The 23,021-nt window shown below is 40.1% G+C and overlaps 1 protein-coding gene across 1 annotated transcript; it reads left to right on the top strand.

Annotated features, from left to right (window-relative positions):
* Nucleotides 1–30: 30 nt before the first annotated feature.
* On the top strand, nt 31–22,763 carry CASP3 (caspase 3). The gene is made up of 7 exons (XM_059384159.1): nt 31–149; nt 11,910–11,974; nt 14,646–14,770; nt 17,980–18,108; nt 18,451–18,626; nt 19,037–19,157; nt 20,880–22,763. Exons 2-7 carry the CDS (start codon nt 11,922–11,924, stop codon nt 21,107–21,109), a joined length of 834 nt encoding a protein of 277 aa, XP_059240142.1. The 5' UTR covers nt 31–149; nt 11,910–11,921; the 3' UTR covers nt 21,110–22,763.
* Nucleotides 22,764–23,021: the final 258 nt, after the last annotated feature.

The following is a 23,021-nucleotide window of genomic DNA, read 5'->3' as shown; positions in this document are numbered from 1 at the left end:
GAGCGGGCCCGGGGCGGGGCCTAGGGGCGGGCCTAGGGGCGGGGCCTCCCAGGAGTACACCTTTTAGGGCTGCGGGCAGAGGCTGCGGTTTAGGAAGCCGATCGAGTGCGAGAGGAATCCGTACGCGACTGCTGTTTGGAGGCTGTGCGGTGAGTGCTGCCATCGGCCCTTCCCGCCGCGGCCCTTCCCGCCGAGGGAGCCCTGGGCCCGCTCCCTCCAGCCTCCCAAGCTCTGCGCCCGCCCCGGCGACTTGCCCCGGCCTGCAGCTGCTCCGGGGAGGAGGACGTGGGCACGGTCGGTGCAGCGGATCCTTTGTTATGGCACCACGACGGGTGCGAGAACGTGCACCGAAGCCTGCTTAGCGAGACACCCGAGGGGGTGGGCGAGGCCAGGGGATGTGGAGGCCGAGAAACGGAGATCTGGCTGGAGATACGGAGCCCGGAGGACTGGAGGATTGAGAGGCCGGGCCGGGAGCGTCGAGGCTGGGTTGCAGAAGAGTCTGGTCCCGGGGGCCTGGGGTGAGGGTGGGGGGCGCCGGGGCCGGGTGGTAGGAGGTTGGAGGTGGAGCCGACGCAGCGGGATGCTTGAGAAGTGAGGGTGGCTGGGACCTTGGGCTGATATTGGGTCGGGAAAAGAGGAGCGGATGACCCGCGCCAAAAAAAACGGAGTCTCGAGAGGGCGGGAGGCGAGCCTGGTGCTGCTGAGAGTCGCGGACTGATCCTCCTATTACTGGAAGAGGGCTTGGTCTCTGCTGCTTTCTCTGTCTCGGGCCTAGATTTTTTCGGGCTGATTGTGTGACTCAGTTTTCCAGAGAAGTAAATTCCAAGCACTGAATTCCATTTCCTTTTCAGACCCGCAGGCTTCCATAATTCCTTGCAGCTCTTCCCTGTGATTATGTATCTGTTGCCAAAGTCACCTGGGAGCTGCTTTAAAGTCCCCTCAGGCCATGTTGAAAAGGCTGCCTTTCCCAACCCTCCTCCCTCTTGATTTCGGTGGGTCTGTTCTAAAGCCATGCAGTCAGTAGTTGCCCCTGTCCCTGTACTCAGTAAGTGGCATCCAAGCCCAAAATGAGCGTTCTCAGCTACCTCTCCCTCCCTGTTCCTTCCCCAATTAGCCATCAAGCCACCAGGACCTCCTAAATATTGATGAGCTCTGTCCACTCTTCTCCATTTTTGAGAACCACCCTAGGCTCTTAGCTAGCTACAGCAGCCTCCTTACTGGCCTCCATAGTTCCAGACCCTTCCCCCTACCCTCCATTCCATTCTTCACAGCGCAAGCTGAATGATCTTTATAAAATAGAATTCTAGAAGGCTGCTCCTTTGGGCATAGGACAAACTCCAACCCTTTAACAAGGCTAACAAAGCCAAGCATAGGTTGGCGCCTTAGTCCCCTCCCTTGTTTTATCTTTCTTTATATCACCATTTCATTTACTGAACAGCCAGGCTGATCTTCAGACCTAGTCTCTGCCTGGAACACTCTGCATTCCCTCTTTCCCTTCATTGCATCACTTTCACTTGAGGAACTCCCACTTATGTTTCTGTTCTCATTAAGTACTTCAAGGTTAAGTCTTCTATTATGAGTTCCTTTTGCATCCTACATTTCATAAAAAGCAAATGGCATGTCCTTTGCAGTTGCTTATCTATTATCTTCCCTAATAGTTTGTAAGCAAATTCCATGAGGGACTATATTTATCTTGTTATCTTGTTGTTTTTCTCCATATATATATATATATATATATATATATATATAGCCTGGCATAAGTAATACCCACACTACAATATTATGCTTTTTAATAATTATGCCCTATCTAGAAAACATAAACCTATTTTGGGTTTACTTAGCAAATTATAATTAAGAGATGAGAATTAGAAAGAAATGGTAGAAGTGAAATATGGAGTCACTGTGACAATGTGAATTTGCAAGATAGTAACAGGTGCTAAGGAAGGTGGTGCTCAGCCACTTTGTGTTGGAGTTACATGATCTCCAAGAATGACTGTAAAGCTTAAGTCTTCCCTATCACCACCTGATGTTTGAGCTTTGGTTTTGCTTTGCTCTTTTGCAAAAAAAAAAAAAAAGGCTTTGAAAGTTAGAATGTGTTTTAATGAACAATTACTGGAGTGTGGCAATAAAATCTGTTCACAGTTAAAAGAACCTAATTAAATCAGATTTGCTTTTGCTCTTTAAAAAGGGCCTTGCTTCCTGCCTGTTTAAGAAACTGACATGTTACCTGATATAGGCAGTTACAGTATTTCTTTACTGTTTTGCTTTCAAAACCAATTTCACACAATCTACTGCTTCATCCCCCTCCAGAGCTAAAAGGCAGTCTTTATTTTCATGTATGGCTTTAAAACAATTTTGGTGTCTACTATTAGATCTTTAAACTCTGCCTCAAATCGGGGAAGCACTGGTTTTTGCGCCCCAACAAAGAGGTGGGAATTCTTAGACTGTTAGATAATGTTTTGTACACATGTAACAAATGTAGTGGAGGGGAACAGGTAGGTATTTTGTTGTCAGAACACTCAAGGCCAAGTCCCAAGGCTGCCACTTACTAGCTCATTCATAAGTTAGGCATAAATCAGATATACACACCTCACAGGGTTATTGGGATAAAATGAGATGTCTGTTGACTATGCTTTGTAGCTAGATAATGTTACTTCTCTGCCTATTTTGTTCTTGCCTGCATATTGCTTATAGAGCTTCTGAATTAGTGTAGAGTAAGATTAACTTCTCTGATCCCTACTGAGCACTGTCTGGCAGCTGCCTTGTGGAGCTGAATAAGGGAGTCCAGGTGTGAGTCCCACACAGGGACAGGCTCCTTGGCTCCAACCACAACTCCATACACAGGTTTACTGCAGTGCTCTGCACACAGTTCAGTAAATTATGACAGTGCCAGTGACAAATGAATAAATACTACTGACTACCGACTCTGACTTTTCCCAGTTTCAGACCTTCCCTGGCAGGCAGGGTTTCTTTAATCCAGTGGTTGTAAACCGGAATGTGCTTCTGCAGAGGAGTGGTTCTGAGCAGCCAGGGAGGAGACTCTGTAGGTTGTAATTTTTATAAATGGCACCCAAGATCCTTCGTTCTATATTTATTTTATACAATATATGACTTTGAACAGTGGGGAAACAATTCGAGCCTGTCTTCCTGGTCCTGGGGCCCTTCCAGAGAAAAGGAAAGAATGGTTTGATCTGTTTGTCCGGCACAACTGAACTTAGTTTAGTTTACTCTGTTTTATTTTACTTGATGCTCAGTGTGTTTTCACCTTAATTACAAAGTAAATATTAAGAGATTTACTACCAGGTCTAATGGCAATGTCCAATTTGGTGATTCTTAAAATTCCCCAGAGAAATTCAAAGACCAGATGGGAATGAATTTCAATAAAACCTCTAGTACATTACAGCTGAAATCTGTTCTTATCCAAACTATTGTGAGAAGTCCGTTCTTTCTGTTTAAGTTACTAAATCTGGGTATGTTGAGTGCTTTTGAGACTTTGTCCTCTCTAATAGGTCCTTTAAAAAAAAAAAAGATTTTATTTATTTATTTGACAGACAGAGATCACAAGGAGGCAGAGAGGCAGACAGAGGGAGAGGAGTGATCCTAGGACTCTGGGATCATGACCGGAGCTGAAGGCAGAGGCTTTAACCCACTGAGCCACCCAGGTGCCCCTCTAATAGGTCCCTTCTAATAGGTCATAAATACAATCCTGATGTTTCTCAAACTCTTGGCAAAATTATAGCCTTCCCAGAAGTCATAATGGATAGGCTTCACTTTGACTTTACAGGCATATAGAAAATATCTTAATAACATGAAACCAGATATTTGACTTTTAGAAGATTACCCAATGGTATCAAAAACACCATAACTGTCATTCCTATTTTGTTCATTAATTAGAGTAAGTGCGTTTACTATTTCAGTATCTCTGCTGTCAGTTTCTGTCATGTTCTTTTTGTTCTCTGTCTCATCTTAATGAGAGCTTTTAGGTTATGGATTTTAGTTTCCTTCCTTGAAACTCTGGAGAGGATTACCCTAGTCATGTGGAAGAGTGGGCGTCTGCCCTCTCAAGGCAGACAGATCCCGGTTTGAGGACTAGCCAGAAAGACCTGAGTAAATAATAAATGTGTACCTAAATAAGTAAAAGTACCTTTTGGCTCAGAGGCTAGCCCAGACGAGCCAGCATCAAGAGGAGCTGTTTGTACATGACACTTGTACACAACCCTCAAATCACATAAGGCATTGTGATTCTTTGGCCATTTCTTTGGCTATGTGTTTTGGTAAATCTTTACTCATAATTTTTTTTTTTTTAGATAGTCCCATGATCCATGATAGATGATTCATAAGTGAGCAGTATTCATTCTGATGTCACGTTTGGAGATTTCAAACCAGGCGTTATCCTTTGCCTCAGCTTCCTTTTAGGACTGGCCCTAGGAATAGGCTACTGCTGTGTGACAAGTTAGAAGAGTAGAATCTGGCAAACTTTACTCATCTAAAGTCTTATTTTGAAATCTCTACCATAGGCACACTTTCAAACTGTTCGTTTATAATAACAGGGTTTTGTGGGCTTCTTAATTTTAACACTTTATAACTTGATATCAAAATTTCAGTTTTAGAAATTAATTTTCATTCTGCTGCCTTCACTGTAGATCATTTATCCTGCTTTACTGCATTATTGCAATATACAATGGTCTCTTTAGTCGGCTAACTAGAATATAAATAGGAAAACATTATGACTTTTCACTTGTTTATGAAAACAGCATAAAATGTTTAAATACCTATTTTAGAGTGACCATACATTTATACCGACAACCTTTTTTTGTTTTTGTTTTTGTTTTTGAAGATCTGACTGTTTGTAGCAGCTTCAGTGGCAAGCATTAAAGGGGTCTAGGAACTAGGAAAGTAAGTCTAAGACCCAAGTTCTAATTGCCATCTAATGCCAGTTGGTCTATTACAATTTCTCCAGGATCTAATATATGTTTGGAAATGTATTTTATTATCAGCAGCATCCTGAGTTGATAGAAAGAATTACATATATCAGTAATGGAGAATCAGTGATAATTTCATTGCTGTGCTAGGATATATTTTTTGGACGCTTTTGGTATGTTTTCCCACTTATGTTTTGTCAAATGAAAGTGTTCTAAGAACTTAAAGTCCTGTGATCACTGAGAGTGTTAAATATTTCCCTTGAGGGATCATTTTTTTATCCTTCTAAGATGAGATCACCATCCCCAGTATAATTTGTATTCAGCCTGGCATTAGCTAATGGAGGTGACGTAATGCTAAGTGTGACAAGTTCTGCAAGAACCAAAGCTCTTTCTCCCAAGAGTGTGGATGTGGTGTTTCCATGTGGAAAAAGCAGATGGTGACAAGAAGAGACTAAATGTGCACATGTCTGATGCAATGGGGATTTTATTTACCACCACGTAAATTTGTGATAATATACGAAGGTCAGCTGGTCCTGTTGCAATATATATGGTTCAGGTACTGATAAAGAAAGCAATGAAATTCATCATAGTGTGTGTTCCTGAGAAGTCCTTATCAAATAGTATAAGACACTGTTTTAAATGCCATTCTAAAGAATTCATATTTTTTCCTTCCAGCCACCAACTGCCTTACTGAAACAAAATCGTCCATCTCATGCCTAATATCAAATATCATTAAATTACAATTACTTGTATTAGGCTTGATCTGTATGAAACTTTCTTTAACTATTAAAAGTGACTTGGTTAAAGTTCAGTAAATGTATGAAAAGGAAGTGAGTACTTAAAAATCACCTACTGTTTAGGTGAAATCTTAACATTGATATGAGCCAAAAAGCCAAATATTTTAAAACTCTGGAAAGCAGAGCACTATTTAAATTTAAAGTTTCTATAAGGGTAACATAGTTTCATCCCATAGCTTTATTGTTGGCAAGAGATAAAAGGTTGGTAGAAGTTAGTATTTCCGTCTAAGAATTGTGGCACTGTTTGCAGGAGTGTTTGACGTGAGATCTTAAAGGCCTCAATCATATGTGGGAACCCATCAGCTTTTAGGGGGTCCTGAACACATACTGTGTATCCTAAGTTTGGAAAACCCATCCGCAGGGCCAATTTGAAGCAAACTGGGGCCGGAAAGGACATGGCAGGAGCTCTAGGTTCAGCTGTAGAAATTTCCATTTTCGTTAAGTCTTCTTTCCCATTCTGTTTATTTTTTTTAAGATTTTATTTTTATTTATTTGATAGAGAGATCACAAGCAGGCAGAGAGGCAGGCAGAGAGGGAGGGGGAAGCAGGCTCCCTGCTGAGCAGAGAGCCCAACGTGGGGCTCGATCCCAGGACCCTGAGATCATGACCTGAGCCGAAGGCAGAGGCTTAACCCACTGAGCCACCCATTCCAGATTTACTACAGGCTGGCCATAAAGTCTTGAAACATAGATAATATTATTTTCTTATGGATTGTAATATAATAACAATAAATCACTTACTATGTATTTGCCTCTGGTTTGAAATTGTTAGCCACTCTGTAGCTTTTCTCTCATTTCATCAACTTAACCACAACTTTGTTTTTTCAATCATGGATGGATAATTGTTTTGCATTATAGTCTGCCCAGTTAGAAATGGCATGCATGGGGCAATTGGGCTCTATATTTATGGTTTAAGAATGTTTGAGGTTTCTTGTACTTAATCTATGTTTGTGGTATGTGTGAAACAGAAAAAGAAAGAAAAAGAGGGAGACTAGAACATGGTACAGAGCAGCCAAGAAAAGATTGCTACTTTCATAGTAGTAGCAGTCCCCTGTTTTTGTCATTCTTGAAGCAGGGCTGAAGGTTGAAATTGACCACACAATCCTGGTTGATGCAATCTATCCCTGCCTATAGATATTATTTTATAAGATAAACCTTGTTACTATTTTCTAGGTTAAAGAAAAATAGATGTCATAGAAAATACAGGAAAATATCAAGGAGTAAATAATATAGCCAGTAATCCCATCACCCAGAGATAGCCACTGTTGGATGATAGGTTAATGTGTGAAGATGCTGGATAATTACTTTGGGTCTTTTCTTGTATAGAAAATTGAGATTATATTATTTTATAAAACTTTATAACCTATTTTTACTTAACCTTATAAGCATTTCCTGCATAATTTAGTTCTTTAAAAAAGTTTTCTAGCTGTTTTAACTAATGTATGGATATACCACAACATAATTATTCTCAATTCTCAATGTTCTTCTCTCCCCTCCTTCCCTTGCCCTCCTCTTCCCACTCCCTGGGGTTATTTTTTCTAGGCTATGTTCTTAGAAGTGTAATTTTACCAGATCAAAACTTCTAAGTTTTTTTTGAGGGATAGGAGGACATAGCAAGATGTTCTCAAGAGATAATACCAATGTATGCCCCTTGTAGTAGTGTATGAGAATGCCGATCTCCCACACCCCTGCTAGCATTGTATGTGATTGGTTTTTGGTATTACTTGTTTATAATACATGGGTAAATATACACGAAAGTACACCTTGGACATTTTGGGATTCTTGTCTCAGAGTTCATCTTCTAAATATAGAGAAAATAGAAGCGATCTTATAAGAAGTACCTCATCGTTCTTGCCTCACATTCGCCCTCCTTCCACATGTGCCCCAATACTTTGCCCTCCTTCTGCCTTTGGGGGGATGAACCCTTACTTGTTCTTAGCTGAGACTAAGGCCTCCCCACAGGTGAGAGATCTGCAAATCCTTCACCCCTTCAGGAACTTTCTCTCCTCTTGCCTTATTAATTTCTCACTTTACACAGATCATTCTCATCAGCATGAAAGCAAGCCTTCCATGGCCCGTCTTCAAAACCAAACAAAGCAAGAAATCTCTACCTCTCGTCCCCCTCCAGCTCCTATGCCATTTCTCTTTCCCCCTTCCCTGCACAACTGCTTGCTCACTTGTGTTCTCTTTACTCCTTTTTGTTCTCCCATTTTCTCCCTAACCCAGTGCCAGAACATTGATCCTTTTAAACTATAATGTTTGAAAATTGTGACACTTGGCTGTTGTGTAAATGTAGAATAAATATGTTTCAGGTACTTTATTTAATTAATAATAGAACCAGTAAGAGACTAAGACCAGTTCAAAGGAGAATTAGAAGAGCAAACAGATGGTTAGGTATACTGAGATGAATTTGCTAATAGAGGCAGAACTGGTTAATATCCTACAGGGCAGTGAAACATAATTTGGAAGGGTCATTTTTCTATAGGTCAAAAATCCGTATCATTGAAAGACATAATTCATTTTTGTTGCTATAGGCAAGAACCATTAGCATGGCTATCCATTTTCTATGACTTAATTTCCTACAGAGTTGTAAAATAACCTACTCATTACAAGGTCAGATAAAGAGTTAGTAACCAAAATCTGTAAGGAGCTTATCAAACTCAACAGCCAAAAAACCAAATAATCCACTTAAGAAATGGACCGAAGACATGAATAGACATTTTTCGAAAGAAGACATTCAGATGGCTAACAGACACATGAAAAGATGCTCAACCACAGCCATCAGAGAAATACAAATCAAAACCAAGATGAGGTACCACCTCACACCTGCAGAGTGGCTAAAATTACAATACAGGAAACAACTGGTGTTGACAAGGATTCAGAGAAAGAGGAACCATCTTAACACTGTTGATAGGAATGCAAACTGGTACAGCCACTCTGGAAAACAGTATGGAGGTTCCTCAGAAAGTTAAAAATAGAACTACCCTATGACCCAGCAATTGCACTACTAGATATTTACCCAAAGGATACAAACATACTGATTAGAAGGGGCACCTGCATTATCAACAATAACCAAATTATGGAAAGAGCACAAATGTCCATCAACTGATGAATGGACAAAGAAGATACGCTATGTGTGAACACACACAAACACCCATATATACCCACAATGGAATATTACTCAGCCATCAAAAAGAATAAAATCTTGCCTTTTGCTACGATGTGGATGAGTTACAGTGTATTATGCTAAGCAAAATAAGTCAGAAAGACAAATACCATGATTCCACTCAAACGTGAAATTTAAGAAACAAGATATGGAGGAAGGGTGGAAAAAGAGAGGGAAGCAAATCATAAGAGTCTTAACTATAGAGAACAGAAGGGTTGCTGGTGGGGAGGTGGGGAAGGGGTGGCTAAATGCATATGGGTATTAATGAGGGCACTTGGGATGAGCACAGGGTGTTGTATGTAAGTGATTGATCGCCACATTCTACTGCTGGTACCAATATTACTTTCTATGTTAACTAACTAGAATTTAAATAAGAACTTAAAAAAAAAAAAAAAAGACAGGCTATAAAGTCAGCGAATCCTCAAGATTCTTCTAGACCATGCCCAGCATCACACTGAAATGCTATACAATAATTACTTTTGCCCATTTCCAGGTGTTAGACAATTTTTTCCTCATAATCCCCACTAAACCCATGACCTTCTTGCCAAAGCCAATGGTCTGTCCTCAACTGACTTGAACTCTTAGCAAAATTTAAAGCATGGAACATTCCTTGAAAGACTTCTGCATGCTTTGGTATACAGCATTCATCTGACTCCTCCCCACTCACCTCCCTCCTCATTTCAGTCATCTTTCTTAGTCTCAGGCTGGCCTTGTAAATAGGAGAGTGCCCTGTGTATCTCCAGTGCTGATCTCTCCCTGAGTTCCAGACTCTTAACTACATATATCCAGTGATCAGCTCTAATCTAAGCCACCATCATCTCTTTCTAGAACTATTCTGTAAGGCTTTCCATTGGCCTGTGTGCCTCTACCCCAATCTTCTACAGTTGATTCTCCACTCAGCAGCCAGAGAGATCTTTTTAAAGCATGCCGTCCCACCTCTGCTTAAAACACACCAATGGTTTTTCCTTGCAACCAGAATAAAACCAAAGCCGCTCTTGGCTCCTGAGGGCCCTATGTGATCTCACCTTCCCTACTTCATCTCTTTTTATGCCTTCCCTTCTTTTACCATGCACTGGTCAAAATGGTCTTTGTTCTGTACCATGAGTACCCCAAACTTTTTCAGGGACTTTGTACTTCTTGGTCCTTCCCAGCAAAGACAACTTCTGTGTCATTTAAGTCTTGATATAAACATTACCCGAGAGATGACTTCCTCAACCAGCTTAGCTAAAGTAGCTTATACTTCCAGTCTCTCCATGAATGGCTCCATTTTCTTTTCTTCATTGTCCCAATTAGTGTCAGAAATCTTACTATCAATCTATAATTATTCTTCCTTTCTAGGATGAAAATTGAAGGTAAGAACTTTGTCTTGTCTTCCACTCTGTCTTGGTGCCTACAGTGATACCTGTTACAAAGCATGTGCTCACTAAGGTTATATTCACCATCCTCCCTTGGTTTTCTAGAAGCCTATAGGAAACAAGATGGTAGAAAAGCAAAGAGTCTTTGTTAGAAAAGCAAAAGAAAGACTGGCTTTGAGAGGAAGTAAAACACTGCTCTCCTCTGTGGTTGAATTGACATGGTCGCACTTCCTTTCTTCCATATTCTTGTCTCCATCTTTTCTAACCATAGGTTCACACGGTATTTGGGGAGAAGGCAGGAATGAAATTAGCTTTGGAGAACAGAAGAGGTGTCCTTAGCTTTGGGCTTGGAAAAGGGTGGGTTTGGTAGGGATTTTCAGTTTGGGATGATGAAAAATTAAGTTCTAGAGATGGATGATGGTGATAGCCTACACTAATGTAACTGTACTTAATGTTACTGAGTTATATACTTAAAATAGTTAAGATGGTAGATTTATGTATCATAATTTTTTTTTTTTTTTAATTTAAAAGTGGTGAGGAATGCTAAGACTTTCTGTAAAGGCTTTTGTGGTTGGCTGAGACCTATTGATGGGCTTTTATATTATTTTACGATTTCTGATCTTAGTATGCGAGTCAGGTTAAAGTTGTATTTTGATTTGTATTTTTGCGGTTGCCAGGGCTTCTAGAGGCTGGAGAAAGTCAAGAATTTGGGGGTCTGTTTTTCTCTTTTCTTCATTTAGGGAGGCAGATTGCCATGGGAAGTACGTTTACTTCTGGAAGGCCAGAGAAGACATGGGAGAACTCCAGAAGACAAGTAGTAAGGAACTGGCTTCTTCAGAGGCAGCAGAGCAGAGTGGGAAGGAGAGGGGCTGAGTCACTTAGCTCTGTGACTGTGGACAGAGTCATTTAATCACTAGAAATGGGGTTTCCTGACTCTCAGGAGTGGTGGGAAGAGGAAAGATGAGATGCCTAGCACAGTGCCTGCTGTCTAATAAGTCCTCCGTGGGTGCCAGCTGCTCTGATCATAAGGACTCGCTCACCGTGTCAGGTCCACTGGAATTGTCTGATGGAAGATTGAAAGCAGAAACTTTAGTTCTTTATTCTAGGTTTCCCTGGCCATTCTGCCGCCCTAGATGAGTAGGTGGAATTCTCAAGCCCAGTTTCAGAGTAAAGATTACATGGAAGTTTGGACTTCCTGGTGCTGTGTCTTTTGAGAATCTAAAGCTTTGTAGCATAGTAGCATGTGAGCTATACCATTGTGATGGGAAGTTTCCGGGTTTCGTCTCGACTGTGCTGCCTTGGAAGACTAAGTTCTTAGCAATGATTGACCTGATCTGTTGTGAGAGAAACAAATTGCAATCTGTATCTTGATATGGTGGGAGTGGATAAATGTAAATATTTATCAAGCTGTGTGCTTCTTACCTGTGCACTAAATGAAGTTCATAGCTCAGTTTAAAAAGAGAAGAGAAAGAAATGGACTACATTGCACATACTTTTAGAAAGGATTATAGCCCTCCGGTTTGACCCCCAAAAACCTTTAACAAGAGAGGAGAAGCTGAGCCAGGAGTGGTAATACCAGTGGTAAAATGTCCATATATAGCATTGGAATAATTAATATAATGCCGTGGTCTTCTAATGACAGATTAACTCCTGTCTTTTTTATATTCCAGTTAGAAGTATCCATGGAGAACAGTGAACACACGGTGGATGCAAAATCCATTAAAAATTCAGAAACGTGAGTATTTCTATTGGGTATATTCTATTCTATAATATATTCCTATATATTCTATTATGTTACATATTCGATTATATATTCTATATATACTCTATATTCTATATATATCTATTCTAATCTATTCTATAATATATTTCTAATAGAAAAATATTCTATTTCTATCCTTTATAATGAAGGAAAGATGTGTAGGTGATACAGCAGACTTGAAGGAACGGGGAAGCAGAAAGGGCTTTCAAACTCGAGAGAACCAGCTGACATCTCCCTTGGCAGCTGCGTGGCTTTTGCTCATGTTAACTTATCCTCCCTGAATCTCGTCTTTCAAACCAAGCTTTCATGATACTGTGGGGAGGGCACAGGGCACGATGAGGTACAGCGCCTGCCCCATAGTCAGAATCCCCAACCTGCAGAAGGATGCCTTAGGAGAGGCAGAGCTTGCAATTCTTCTGTGCCTCCCAAAATCTGTCTATAGGATGACAGCTTTTGTGTTTGGAGGAGATTTTTTGGCTTTCTGTTTATTTATGAGTTGTTCTTTTTCTTTAAAGATTTTATTTATTTATTTGCCAGAGAGAGCCCAAGCAGGGGGAGCAGCAGGCAGAGGGAGAAGCAGGCTCCCTGCTGAGCAAGGAGCCTGACATGGGGCTCGATCCCGGGACCCCAAGATCATGACCTGAGCCGAAGGCAGGCATTTAACCAACTGAGCCACCCAGACATCCCTATTTATGAGTTTTAAAACTAAAATGAAATGCCAGTTCTGAGTCTGGGGAAGAACTGCCTGCTTTTAGATGATCTTGCCCTGTCTGTTTTTCTGTCTTCCTCTTTCTAGTAGTTTGCTTATTAATGCTTCCCATAACCAGAAGATGGAGAAAGGAAAAAGATCAGATGTAAACACCGTTAATGTAATTCATGTCATTATCCACTTGGGATCCCCTGTGGAACTTTGAAATCTGAAAGTTTCTTCTGAGATCCGGTATTATTATTTTGGACAAAAATCACAGTAATTATTTAGTGATCTTCATACTAAACAAAAGTATTACAGAACAATCACCAGGTGACCAATAATGATTTAGCAGTGTCTGCTTAACTGAAGAGATTTATTAGAAACTAAACTTTTTTAAAAATTTTTTTAAAGATTTTATTTATTTGACGACAGAGATCGCAAGTAGGCAGAGAGGCAGGCAGAGAGAGCGAGGAGGAAGCAGGCTCCCCACCAAGCAGAGAGCCCAATGCGGGGATAAATCCCAGGACCCTGAGATCATGACCTGAGCCGAAGGCAGAGGCTTAACCCACTGAGCCACCCAGGCGCCCCAGAAACTAAACTTTTGAAATACAATCTCATTTTAGAAAGTTTGGGGTCTTTTATTTATTCTTTAAACCTTTTTAAGTGACTTAAAAGGTTTCCTACCTTTTCATATCATACAGAATATAATTTAATAGCAAATTGCACAGGATCCCAAAACAGATTTAGGTCTGTTTCAATCCGATGATAAGTTATGCTCGTGTTCCTCGGCTTTTGAGTCTGCTCTGCGTCAGGCATGTCCCCCTCCCCATGCAGCTATCCTGTTGATGGTAGAGGAGCCCTCCCTCCTAAGGAGGCAGCAGGGGTGGAGGGGAATTACAGTTCTGGGATCCACCATTTATATGATTTTCAACAAGTCACTTGGCTTTCTGAGCATAAATTTTCTCACCCGTAAAATGTGGGGATCTTCACTGTTCGCTAAATATAGTTGTTTCTGACCTCGACTGCTTTAATTTACTATTTTAATCTTTTCCCAACAATGTTTGTAGAAGTGTATATAATCTGAAATACTCTCAGGTTAAATGCATGAGGACGTGGACTTGAGGTGTTGATGTTTGGTGTCCCTAGACCTGATGTGTCCTGATCCTTGGACTAGATCAGAGGTCAGGCCTGCCGTCTATTTTGGTCAAGTTTTATTGGGACATAGCCACACACATTCCTTTACATGTCGTCCTGGGCTACTTTCACCAGTAGAATGGAGTAGCTGCTTCAACAGAGACTGTACGACCTGCAAATCTCAAATACTTAATGTTTGGCTTTTTTGAAAAAAAAGTTTTTTGATCATGGTCTAGATAACAGGTTTTTGGATAAGTGACCTGTAGACAACTATTTCCAATTCTTTACAACAGTGATCTGTGTATTAACTGTTAATTTGTTCAGCTCATAGTGTTTAAAGAACAATTTAGGAATGGTGAAAAATAACATGCTTTGAGATGTATTTGCATTTTTTCAGTTTCTTCTCATTTTCAGGGTATTTTTAAGATCTTACTCTTACCTTGAGACATAAATATCTCACAAGCTATAAGAAATTTAAGAATTTTAAACTATAAAATACATTTGGTGAAATTTTATAAAAATTTAGAGGAAAACTTAAAATGCAGAGAGTAAAAGCCTGAACTCTGAAGTCTGACAGGTGTGCTCACCCTTGGCTCTGACAGTGTCTGTGTCACCGTCAGCACTGAGCCTCGGGGTATGCATTTCCACATCTGTGAAATGGTTTCTCATGAAATTTAAATCAGGAAAGGCCTATAGTACAAAGCCTGACATTCTTTCAACAAATGTGAACTGCTCTTATGTGTTATAAAATTTGTATTACTGTGAACAGCAGCATCGATCATTTCTACCTTTGTTAACTGTTTTTTGATTTCCAAACAGAAAGATCTTACATGGAAGCAAATCAGTGGACTCTGGAATGTCCTTGGACAACAGTTATAAAATGGATTATCCTGAAATGGGTTTATGTATAATAATTAATAATAAGAACTTTCATAGAAGTACTGGTATGTACCCTAACGTAATTTTTAGTCCTCTTCAAATATTGTACCATTTACGTTTGGTATAATATAAAAAATAGAACTGATGTTATTCGTTAGTAAATGATAACACAGAATAGCCACAAAGTATACACATAGTCCATCACGAACTCTTGATCTTCCGCCCATTATCAGAATTTCTCCCTCTTCCAACAGCTAGCTTCCCATCTGTATGTTGGCTCTCCTGCCCCAAATTCTGTAGAACTCTTGCTTCTTTATCCTCCTGCTCCCTCTTTCATTCTAACAGAAAGATTGCAACAAATAAGGAGCAGTATATTTTTCTTTCCCAGAACTGTGTGAGGCACCTCATAGGTATTATCTCGTTTAATTTTTGCAACAATTCAGAAAAATAACCACAATTAGATGCTGAAAGGTTAAAATTCTGACACAGAGTTCACACAGATCGTTTAGTAGCAGAGCTGGGACGTGGCCTTGGTGTGTGCCTGACCACGCCCAACCCCGCAGTCTGAACTCTGAGTCCACCTCCTTCCAGTGAAGCACTGCTTCACTTCTTTGTATCTTCATTTGCTCTATTGACTTTTTCCTTTCCCCCCACAAAAATGACAGAACCCCATCTTAAAGAGACCTTTCTTTCACCTTGCTTCCTTTTAAGCTATGATCTGATTTTTATCTCTTCTAAATTTTTGAAAATATGGGCTGTAAGCTTGCCATCTTCACTTCTCTCCATCCCTCTTGAATCTCTTTTCTGTTTTCTACCTCTGCAGAAACTGCTTTCTTAAGTTCCCCATGGCCTGATCACTAAATCTCTCTTCTCAGTCTCTCTACTGGGTGTGACTCTACTGATATGGTTCAGAATATATATATATATATATATATTTAGAGAATATAAACCATCAAATCTCTTATAATCCCAGAAAGTTCATTAAAATCTGGAGTGTTGATTCTTTTTTTTCCTGAGAGTTTCTTTCAAAGCTTAATTTGATTCATAATACGTAAGCAGAGTTGTATTCTGCTTGTTCCACTTAATGTAATGTAAGCATTTTTCACGTTGCTATATAATTATCAGATCTTTTAATTATTATATAGTATTCCATTTGCTTAATTTGCATAATTTATCCTATGAATGGACATTTGGGCTGTTTCTCCATTTCTTATTTTTTATATTTATATTGATGCTGTGATAATTCTTTGAATCGGCATATCGATCACATTAGACTTAATTTTTAATTAAAGAAATTGGAAGGACCAGATCCAATTTAGGAGGCCTTCTGTTGGGCCGGTGGTGAAAATGGCCAGAAGAATCCAGGTTGCCCTGGAACGATAAGCAGAACTTGGTGTTAGAATAGTTATGAGGAAGGAGTAGTGGGAAAAGTAGGTGTCTGAATCTGAACGAAAGTCTTCGTATTGCTTTTGGCTGTAAGTTGAGATGCCACCTTCAACCATCAGATACTCTACATCACGTTGCTAGTTATAATGCCCACTTCCTGTAGAATTTTACACTGTGGAGCCTATTCTTTAACAGCCATAACCACAAATTACTTAACCCAGGAGTCTAACTTTAGCAATCGAATGAGCTCTTCTTCTGCTTTGAAATGTGACGGTCAGATACTCACAGTGCTCTCCTGATAGTCTTGTGTTTTCTGTTCTACTGTTAAATGGCTCATGGGGCGCCTGCGTGGCACAGTGAGTTAAAGCCTCTGCCTTCGACTTGGGTCGTGATCCTAGGGTTCTGGGATCGAGCCCCACGTCAGGTGCTCTGCTCAGCGGGGAGCCTGCTTCCCTTCCTCTCTCTCTGCCTGCCTCTCTGCCTACTTGTGATCTCTGTCTGTCAAATAAATAAATAAAATATTTTAAAATAAACAAACAAACAAATAAATAAATGGCTCACAACCCAGGACCAGAATTCAGTCTCTTTGTCACATAGTTGCATGGTGTCGTCATCCTCTCCAAAGTCAAAACTTTGATGGGCTTATTTTAATTTTACAAAAATTACCTATGGCCATAATACAAATTTCAGAAACTACAGATTAATAAAAGAAAAAGCATTAAAGTCACTCATAGTCACACTACTCAGAGATGCTCTATCAACAGTATTTTGTGGGCATAGGCATTGACTATTTTTTTTGTATTAATACATGTTATAATTTACTCATTTCTAAGGTGTGTCTTCTCTAACACTTTGCCATTTTTAGATCTGAGCACATTGTATAGTCAGTCTGTCCATTTATGTGGAGAGTACTCTAAAGGAGAACCTGAAGCCCAGAACCCCTGGGTACAGGACTGACGCTAGCCTTATTACTTTCAACAAGTTCCTGAACTTCTCTTTGCTCCCTCTCCCACATCTGTCCAAGTGAAGCTGGTCACAGTCACTGTCACACTGGTGTTTGGAAGGGTTGAAGGAAATTACTCATAGCAGGATGCCTGGTGAACAAGATTAATGTGGTAGTGGTTTGTGTTTTTTTTGTTTGTTTGTTTGTTTTTTCTGGAAGCATATTAAAGTAGTAATGGATCTTAAAATTGTTGGGAACCTAAAAAAATGCAGTTCCTCTGAATGTGTGAGATGTGTGTATTGTTATATATAGCATTTTTTCTTACACAAAAGTAGGATCCTGTTTTACAGGGTTTTTTAATACAATGACCATTTCCCATGGCAAAATTTTGTCTATGGAAATTTTTTTTTAAAGATTTATTTATTTGAGAGACATAGAGAGAGAGAGAGAGGGAGGGAGAGATCAGGGGAGGGGCAGAAGGAGAGAGAGAATCCCAGGTAGACTCTGGGCTGAGCTTGGAACCCACTGCAGTGCTTGATCCCACATCCCTGAGATCATGACATGAGCCAAAATTGAGAGTCAGACACTCAACCGACTGAGCTGTGTCATGTCTACAGAAATGTTAATGGCAACACAGTAGTCCATTATGTAAGTGAATCATAATTTATTTAACCGAACTTCTCTTGTTAAGCATTTCAGTTGTGTTTTTCACTATCTAAGCAGCTGTGAAAGATATCCTTCTGACCATAGCACTGATTCAGCTTATGTTATGAAGTGTCTTATATGCTAAGAAACTAAAGAGAATGTGTGTTAGATCAAAGTCATTGAATTTTCTTAGCAGTTGAAAAGATTTTATTGTGGATTGTGTGACTTGCTGAATAGTTTATTTCAGAGGAATTATTATTTTTTTTAATGCAGTTATAAGTAATCCTTTCTGTTTTCAAGGAATGGCACCTCGGTCTGGTACAGATGTAGATGCAGCAAACCTCCGGGAAACATTCACGAACTTGAAATATGAAGTCAGGAATAAAAATGATCTCACATGCGAAGAAATTTTGGAATTAATGGACAGTGGTAAGAAATAATTAAAAGAATGATGACCCCCCCTTTATTGTCCAGTTTTATATTATGGGATAGCTGTAATTATAATAATAAGGCATGAGAACTGGGGCACCATATTCTGTATAATCACACATTTTATATACATAAAGTAAAAGTTACTCATGCTACCTCCCTAACATGGTTTGAAGTATGTCGACTGCCCCAAGGTGGGTTTTGATGATCTCTCAGTTCTGTCCTCAAGTTTCTTCATCTTCCTCCTATACAGTTTAAATACGATGGTATTTAAACTTGATGGGTGAATGAAGTTGAGTTGTTTTTTATGTTTATTTTCCTTACTTGTAAACATTTTTCCAGTCTCTAAAGAAGATCATAGCAAAAGGAGCAGTTTTGTTTGTGTCCTTCTAAGCCATGGGGATGAAGGAATAATTTTTGGAACCAATGGACCTGTTGACCTGAAAAAACTAACAGGTTTCTTCAGAGGGGATTACTGTCGAAGTCTGACTGGAAAACCCAAACTTTTCATTATTCAGGTAATTTATACCGAAACAACTTAGTTATTGAGGATTAATCAGGGATTAATTTGCTCTATTTGTGGATTTGCCAATGGATTTATTTTTTTCCCCTGAAGCTACTGAACTACTTTAACTTTTTTATTCATTTAAACTATCACTTACAAGATAGAGAATAAATAATCCTTTTAGACTTGAATCAAAAAGATTCCTCATTTAACATCCATGTTTACCCAGCATTTACATTTCTTAGAAATAACAATTATATGTATACACACATAATGGTTTTTAATAAATTTTTTTTAAGTAGTCCACACCCAGCATGGGGGCCTGAACTCACGACCTTGAGGACAAGACCTGAGATCAAGAGTCAAAAGCTTAACCAACTGAGCCATGCAGGCGCCCTTAAATGCTTATTTTCTAACTGCTAGGCCTGCCGAGGCACAGACCTGGACTGCGGTATTGAGACGGACAGTGGCGCCGAGGACGACATGGCCTGTCAGAAAATACCAGTTGAAGCAGACTTCCTGTATGCCTATTCCACGGCCCCTGGTAAGACAGTTACCGATAACAGACGTTACCTGGAGAGTCTAAACACAGAGCAAGTGTTCCAAAGGTTTCCAAGGTTTTCACATTTATAAACAGCTAAGGGGTCTGTATTTTAAGGTAACAGAAGTGTCAGAAAGTCATCTTTAAGCAAAGTTCGGCTGGAAGGTGTGCACTTATAAGAAAGTGGGAGGATGGGGTAACCGGGTGTTGGGCATGACGGAGGGCACGTATTGTGATGGGCACTGGGTGTTACGTTCAACTAATGGATCGTTGAACACTACATCAAAAACTAATGATGTACTGTATATTGTCTAACTGAACGTGGGTGGCCCAGTGGGTTGAAGCCTGTCTTTGGCTCAGGTCATGATCCCAGGGTCATGGGATTGAGCCACCCCCCCCACTTTGCTCAGCCGGGAGACTGCTTCCCGCCCCCCCGCCCCCCCACCTGCCTCTCTGCCTACTTGTGATCTCTGTCTACCAAATAAATAAATCATCTTAAAAAATAAAAAATTAAAATTAAAAAAATAAGAAAGCATAAATCCACAGTGTCCTCCATGAACTTAATGCCAGATATTATAATATACAATACAATATTATGTATTGTAATATAGGGGATGAATTGTAATCTTATGATACGGTATAGTATGTGCTGTATTGTCACATTTTCCAGGAATTCCTCGGAAGATGGGAAATAATAAAAATAAACCTGAATAGTGTGTGAGAGGGTAGAGTGGAATGGGGAGAAAAGAAATCGGTTACTCCATATTATTGCGGTTGTGTTGTACCTGTCCTCCTATAAATAAGTATCGATTGATTGTGCAATTTATTTATTACACAGCTAACTCGGGGTGACACAAAGTTTGGAAACAGAGGACAAATGTATATTTAAAGAATGTTACATTTTTAAATATGCTCAATATGATTTCTTTTTAACCTCAAGACAGTTCCAGGTAAAGCACTTCCAAACTAGAAGCAATAGATCCGAGAGTTAATCTGAGAAAAAGTACAATGGATACATTGTGTTCTCTTTTTTTTTTTTTTTTAAGATTTTATTTATTTATCAGAGAGAGATGGGGAGAGAGCGAGCACAGGCAGACAGAATGGCAGGCAGAGGCAGAGGGAGAAGCAGGCTCCCTGCCGAGCAAGGAGCCCGATGCGGGACTCGATCCCAGGATGCTGGGATCATGACCCGAGCCGAAGGCAGCTGCTTAACCAACTGAGCCACCCAGGCGTCCCCATTGTGTTCTCTTTTTTTGGAGTTTTTGAATATTCTGTAATGTCTTTATCATACTTCGTCTGGATGCCTTGTAGACAAATTTAGGACATGCAAATATGTGCATACATAAGCAGTTGATGTCTGGGGTGAATCAGTAATCTGATGGCAACATCATGCCTCTTAAAATAGTGTCTCTTACACATTTGTCCCTGCATCTTTCACATGTTTCCCTCTTCCTCCCTATGAGAAGGGAAGCCCAAACAAGAGAGCTCGCCATGATTCAGCGGGGAAGGTAGTTCACACTCTTTTTTCCTTACCAAAAGGAGAGGTGTATGCACAACGCCAACCCCACCCCCAGCAGCATCTCCCCTGAAACAAGAGGAGGTGTTTATTTCCTTTTTATGGCTGGTAATGCATGTGGATCTTTGTGCTTGTTTTTACCTTTGTGATTATACATAATCTATAAAATCAGATACTCATGGTACTTGGGTTGTTACTCTGCCTCATAGGTTACTATTCCTGGCGAAACTCAAAGGACGGATCCTGGTTCATCCAGTCACTCTGCACGATGCTGAAACTGTATGCTCACAAGCTTGAGTTTATGCACATTCTTACCCGGGTTAACCGAAAGGTAGCCACAGAATTTGAGTCCTTTTCTCTTGACTCTGCTTTTCATGGAAAGAAACAGATTCCATGTATTGTGTCTATGCTCACAAAAGAACTGTATCTTTACCACTAAAGATGGATGGTGTTTTTGGTTTTTTTATTTTATTTTTTATTTTTTATTTTTTTTAGTTCATATGCCAAGTGAGGAAATGGTTTAACTGATCCTGTATTTTCCTCTCACTTTAATCTAATCGAATACTTCACATGGTACTTTGGAACCTGCTACTTTCATAGCAATAAAACTATGAGGCTACCTCACACTCAGAATCAGGTAGTCGAAATTGAATTTAATTAGGAATAAATAAAAATGGGTAGTAGTACAATCGTTGTGAGAGGAAATGTTTCTAAATCAACTGCCCTGAAAATTAACAAGTTTCAGTGATGCTGTTATGAATTTTTAAGTAATCACGAAAGAGGATAAACACTGTAATTATAAATTTCAATGATCTTAACATGCTCCTATATGAGAGTATGTACTCTGATTTTTGTCAAACTACAGACACGCTAATGGGGAATAATATATCCTAGAATATGGGGCTCCGTGGGCAGGGTCAAAGTCCTAAAGACCTACCTTGATTTTAGAATCAGGATTTGGAGACAAGTCAATTGTATTTTTTGGTAATTTGTCTGAGAGCATGGTTTTGTGATGTTGGGCCTGAGCATGTCTTTATTGCAAAAAGTCATGTTTAGTATTGAAAAGGAAACTAATTATTTTGCCAGAGGAATTGTGAGCAAATCTCGTTGACTCTCGCCAGGAATTAAGCTAAATGCAACATCAAGAGGGGGTAGGCAGAGTTAGAACTGCAAGGTGCAGAGATGCAGCTATCCGCCAGCACCCAAATCCTGTCCTTTGTGCCTGAGCCAAATCTGTTGAGCTTCACATGCCAGCAAAATATGTGAAGAGATGTTATGTAAAAACCTCACACTGTCGATCACGCTGCTAGCAGCGTGAATTGAAGAAACTACAGGAATGCACTAAAATACAACTTACATAGTAACCAGTGAAATGCCACGAAAAACAATAAATCAATCAGCTGGGCACTCTGTCATTAGAAGATGGTCTGAGCCTGAGCAGAGACACTGTGGGCACAGCCTGTGTGATGAGGGCAGAGCCCTGGACCGGCTTTGGGAAAAGGCCCGCTAGCTAGTTTTTCCGTATGGACTAGTGTGCGTGGAAGATACCCCCCAACCCAAGGCAGGAATCTCCAAGAGAGCTAACCAACTCGGAAATTTCTGAGGTGGAAATTTTCCAAAGGTGCTAAGAGTCACAGCAGAAACCATAGCACATTTTATGGTACAGTTTTTAAGCGTGTTATTTTCTGTTGAAGTTTACAGTCAAAGGTACAAAAAATGGTAATTATAATGATGTCCCATTCATTGAATGAAAGGCCCTTGGCACGCAGGACCTTAGAAATTACCAGTCTCCCCTCTCCTCTGGTGCCTGGGGAAGCAGCCCCCACCATGGAGGCCAACCCCGCAGGCGGCCTCCCTCAGGCAGGTCCTGAGCCCTTGCTGCATCCCGAGCCTCAGGGGTTTCGCAGCTATCTCTTGCTCAAAGAAAGAAACTGACATTTATAAATGACCACTCTTTGTTTTACCTGTGGAACTTTTTCTAAGTAAATAAGGCATGTCCTGGTATCTTGAGATGTGTTCCTGTGTGACTGTTTTGTAAATTTTTGTTATGCATTTTTATTTCAAAATATAAATTTTAACGTAAATCACCAACATGTTCAAGTTTTTGTTGTTCTCATTTCTGATATGGTGCCGCTAACTCTAGTTTAAAAACAGTTTTAACCAAGATCTGGAGCTTGATTTAGAAAGCATGCAGCAGGATTTTGTCATCAAATATTTTGAGGTGGTGGCGAATTACTGAATAGGATAAGCAGAGCTTTCATCTTCCTAAGATGACCAGGATGCCAGGAAGGACAGCAGGTCTGTAGAGACCACAGTCCCTAAATATGACCATGTTTTTGCTTGTTTCCTTG

Source organism: Mustela nigripes, chromosome 18 (assembly GCF_022355385.1).
Source record: "Mustela nigripes isolate SB6536 chromosome 18, MUSNIG.SB6536, whole genome shotgun sequence".
In the NCBI taxonomy this organism is placed as follows: Eukaryota; Metazoa; Chordata; class Mammalia; order Carnivora; family Mustelidae; genus Mustela; species Mustela nigripes.
Note: the sequence above shows the minus strand (reverse complement) of the source record. Positions and strands in the feature narration are given on the sequence as shown.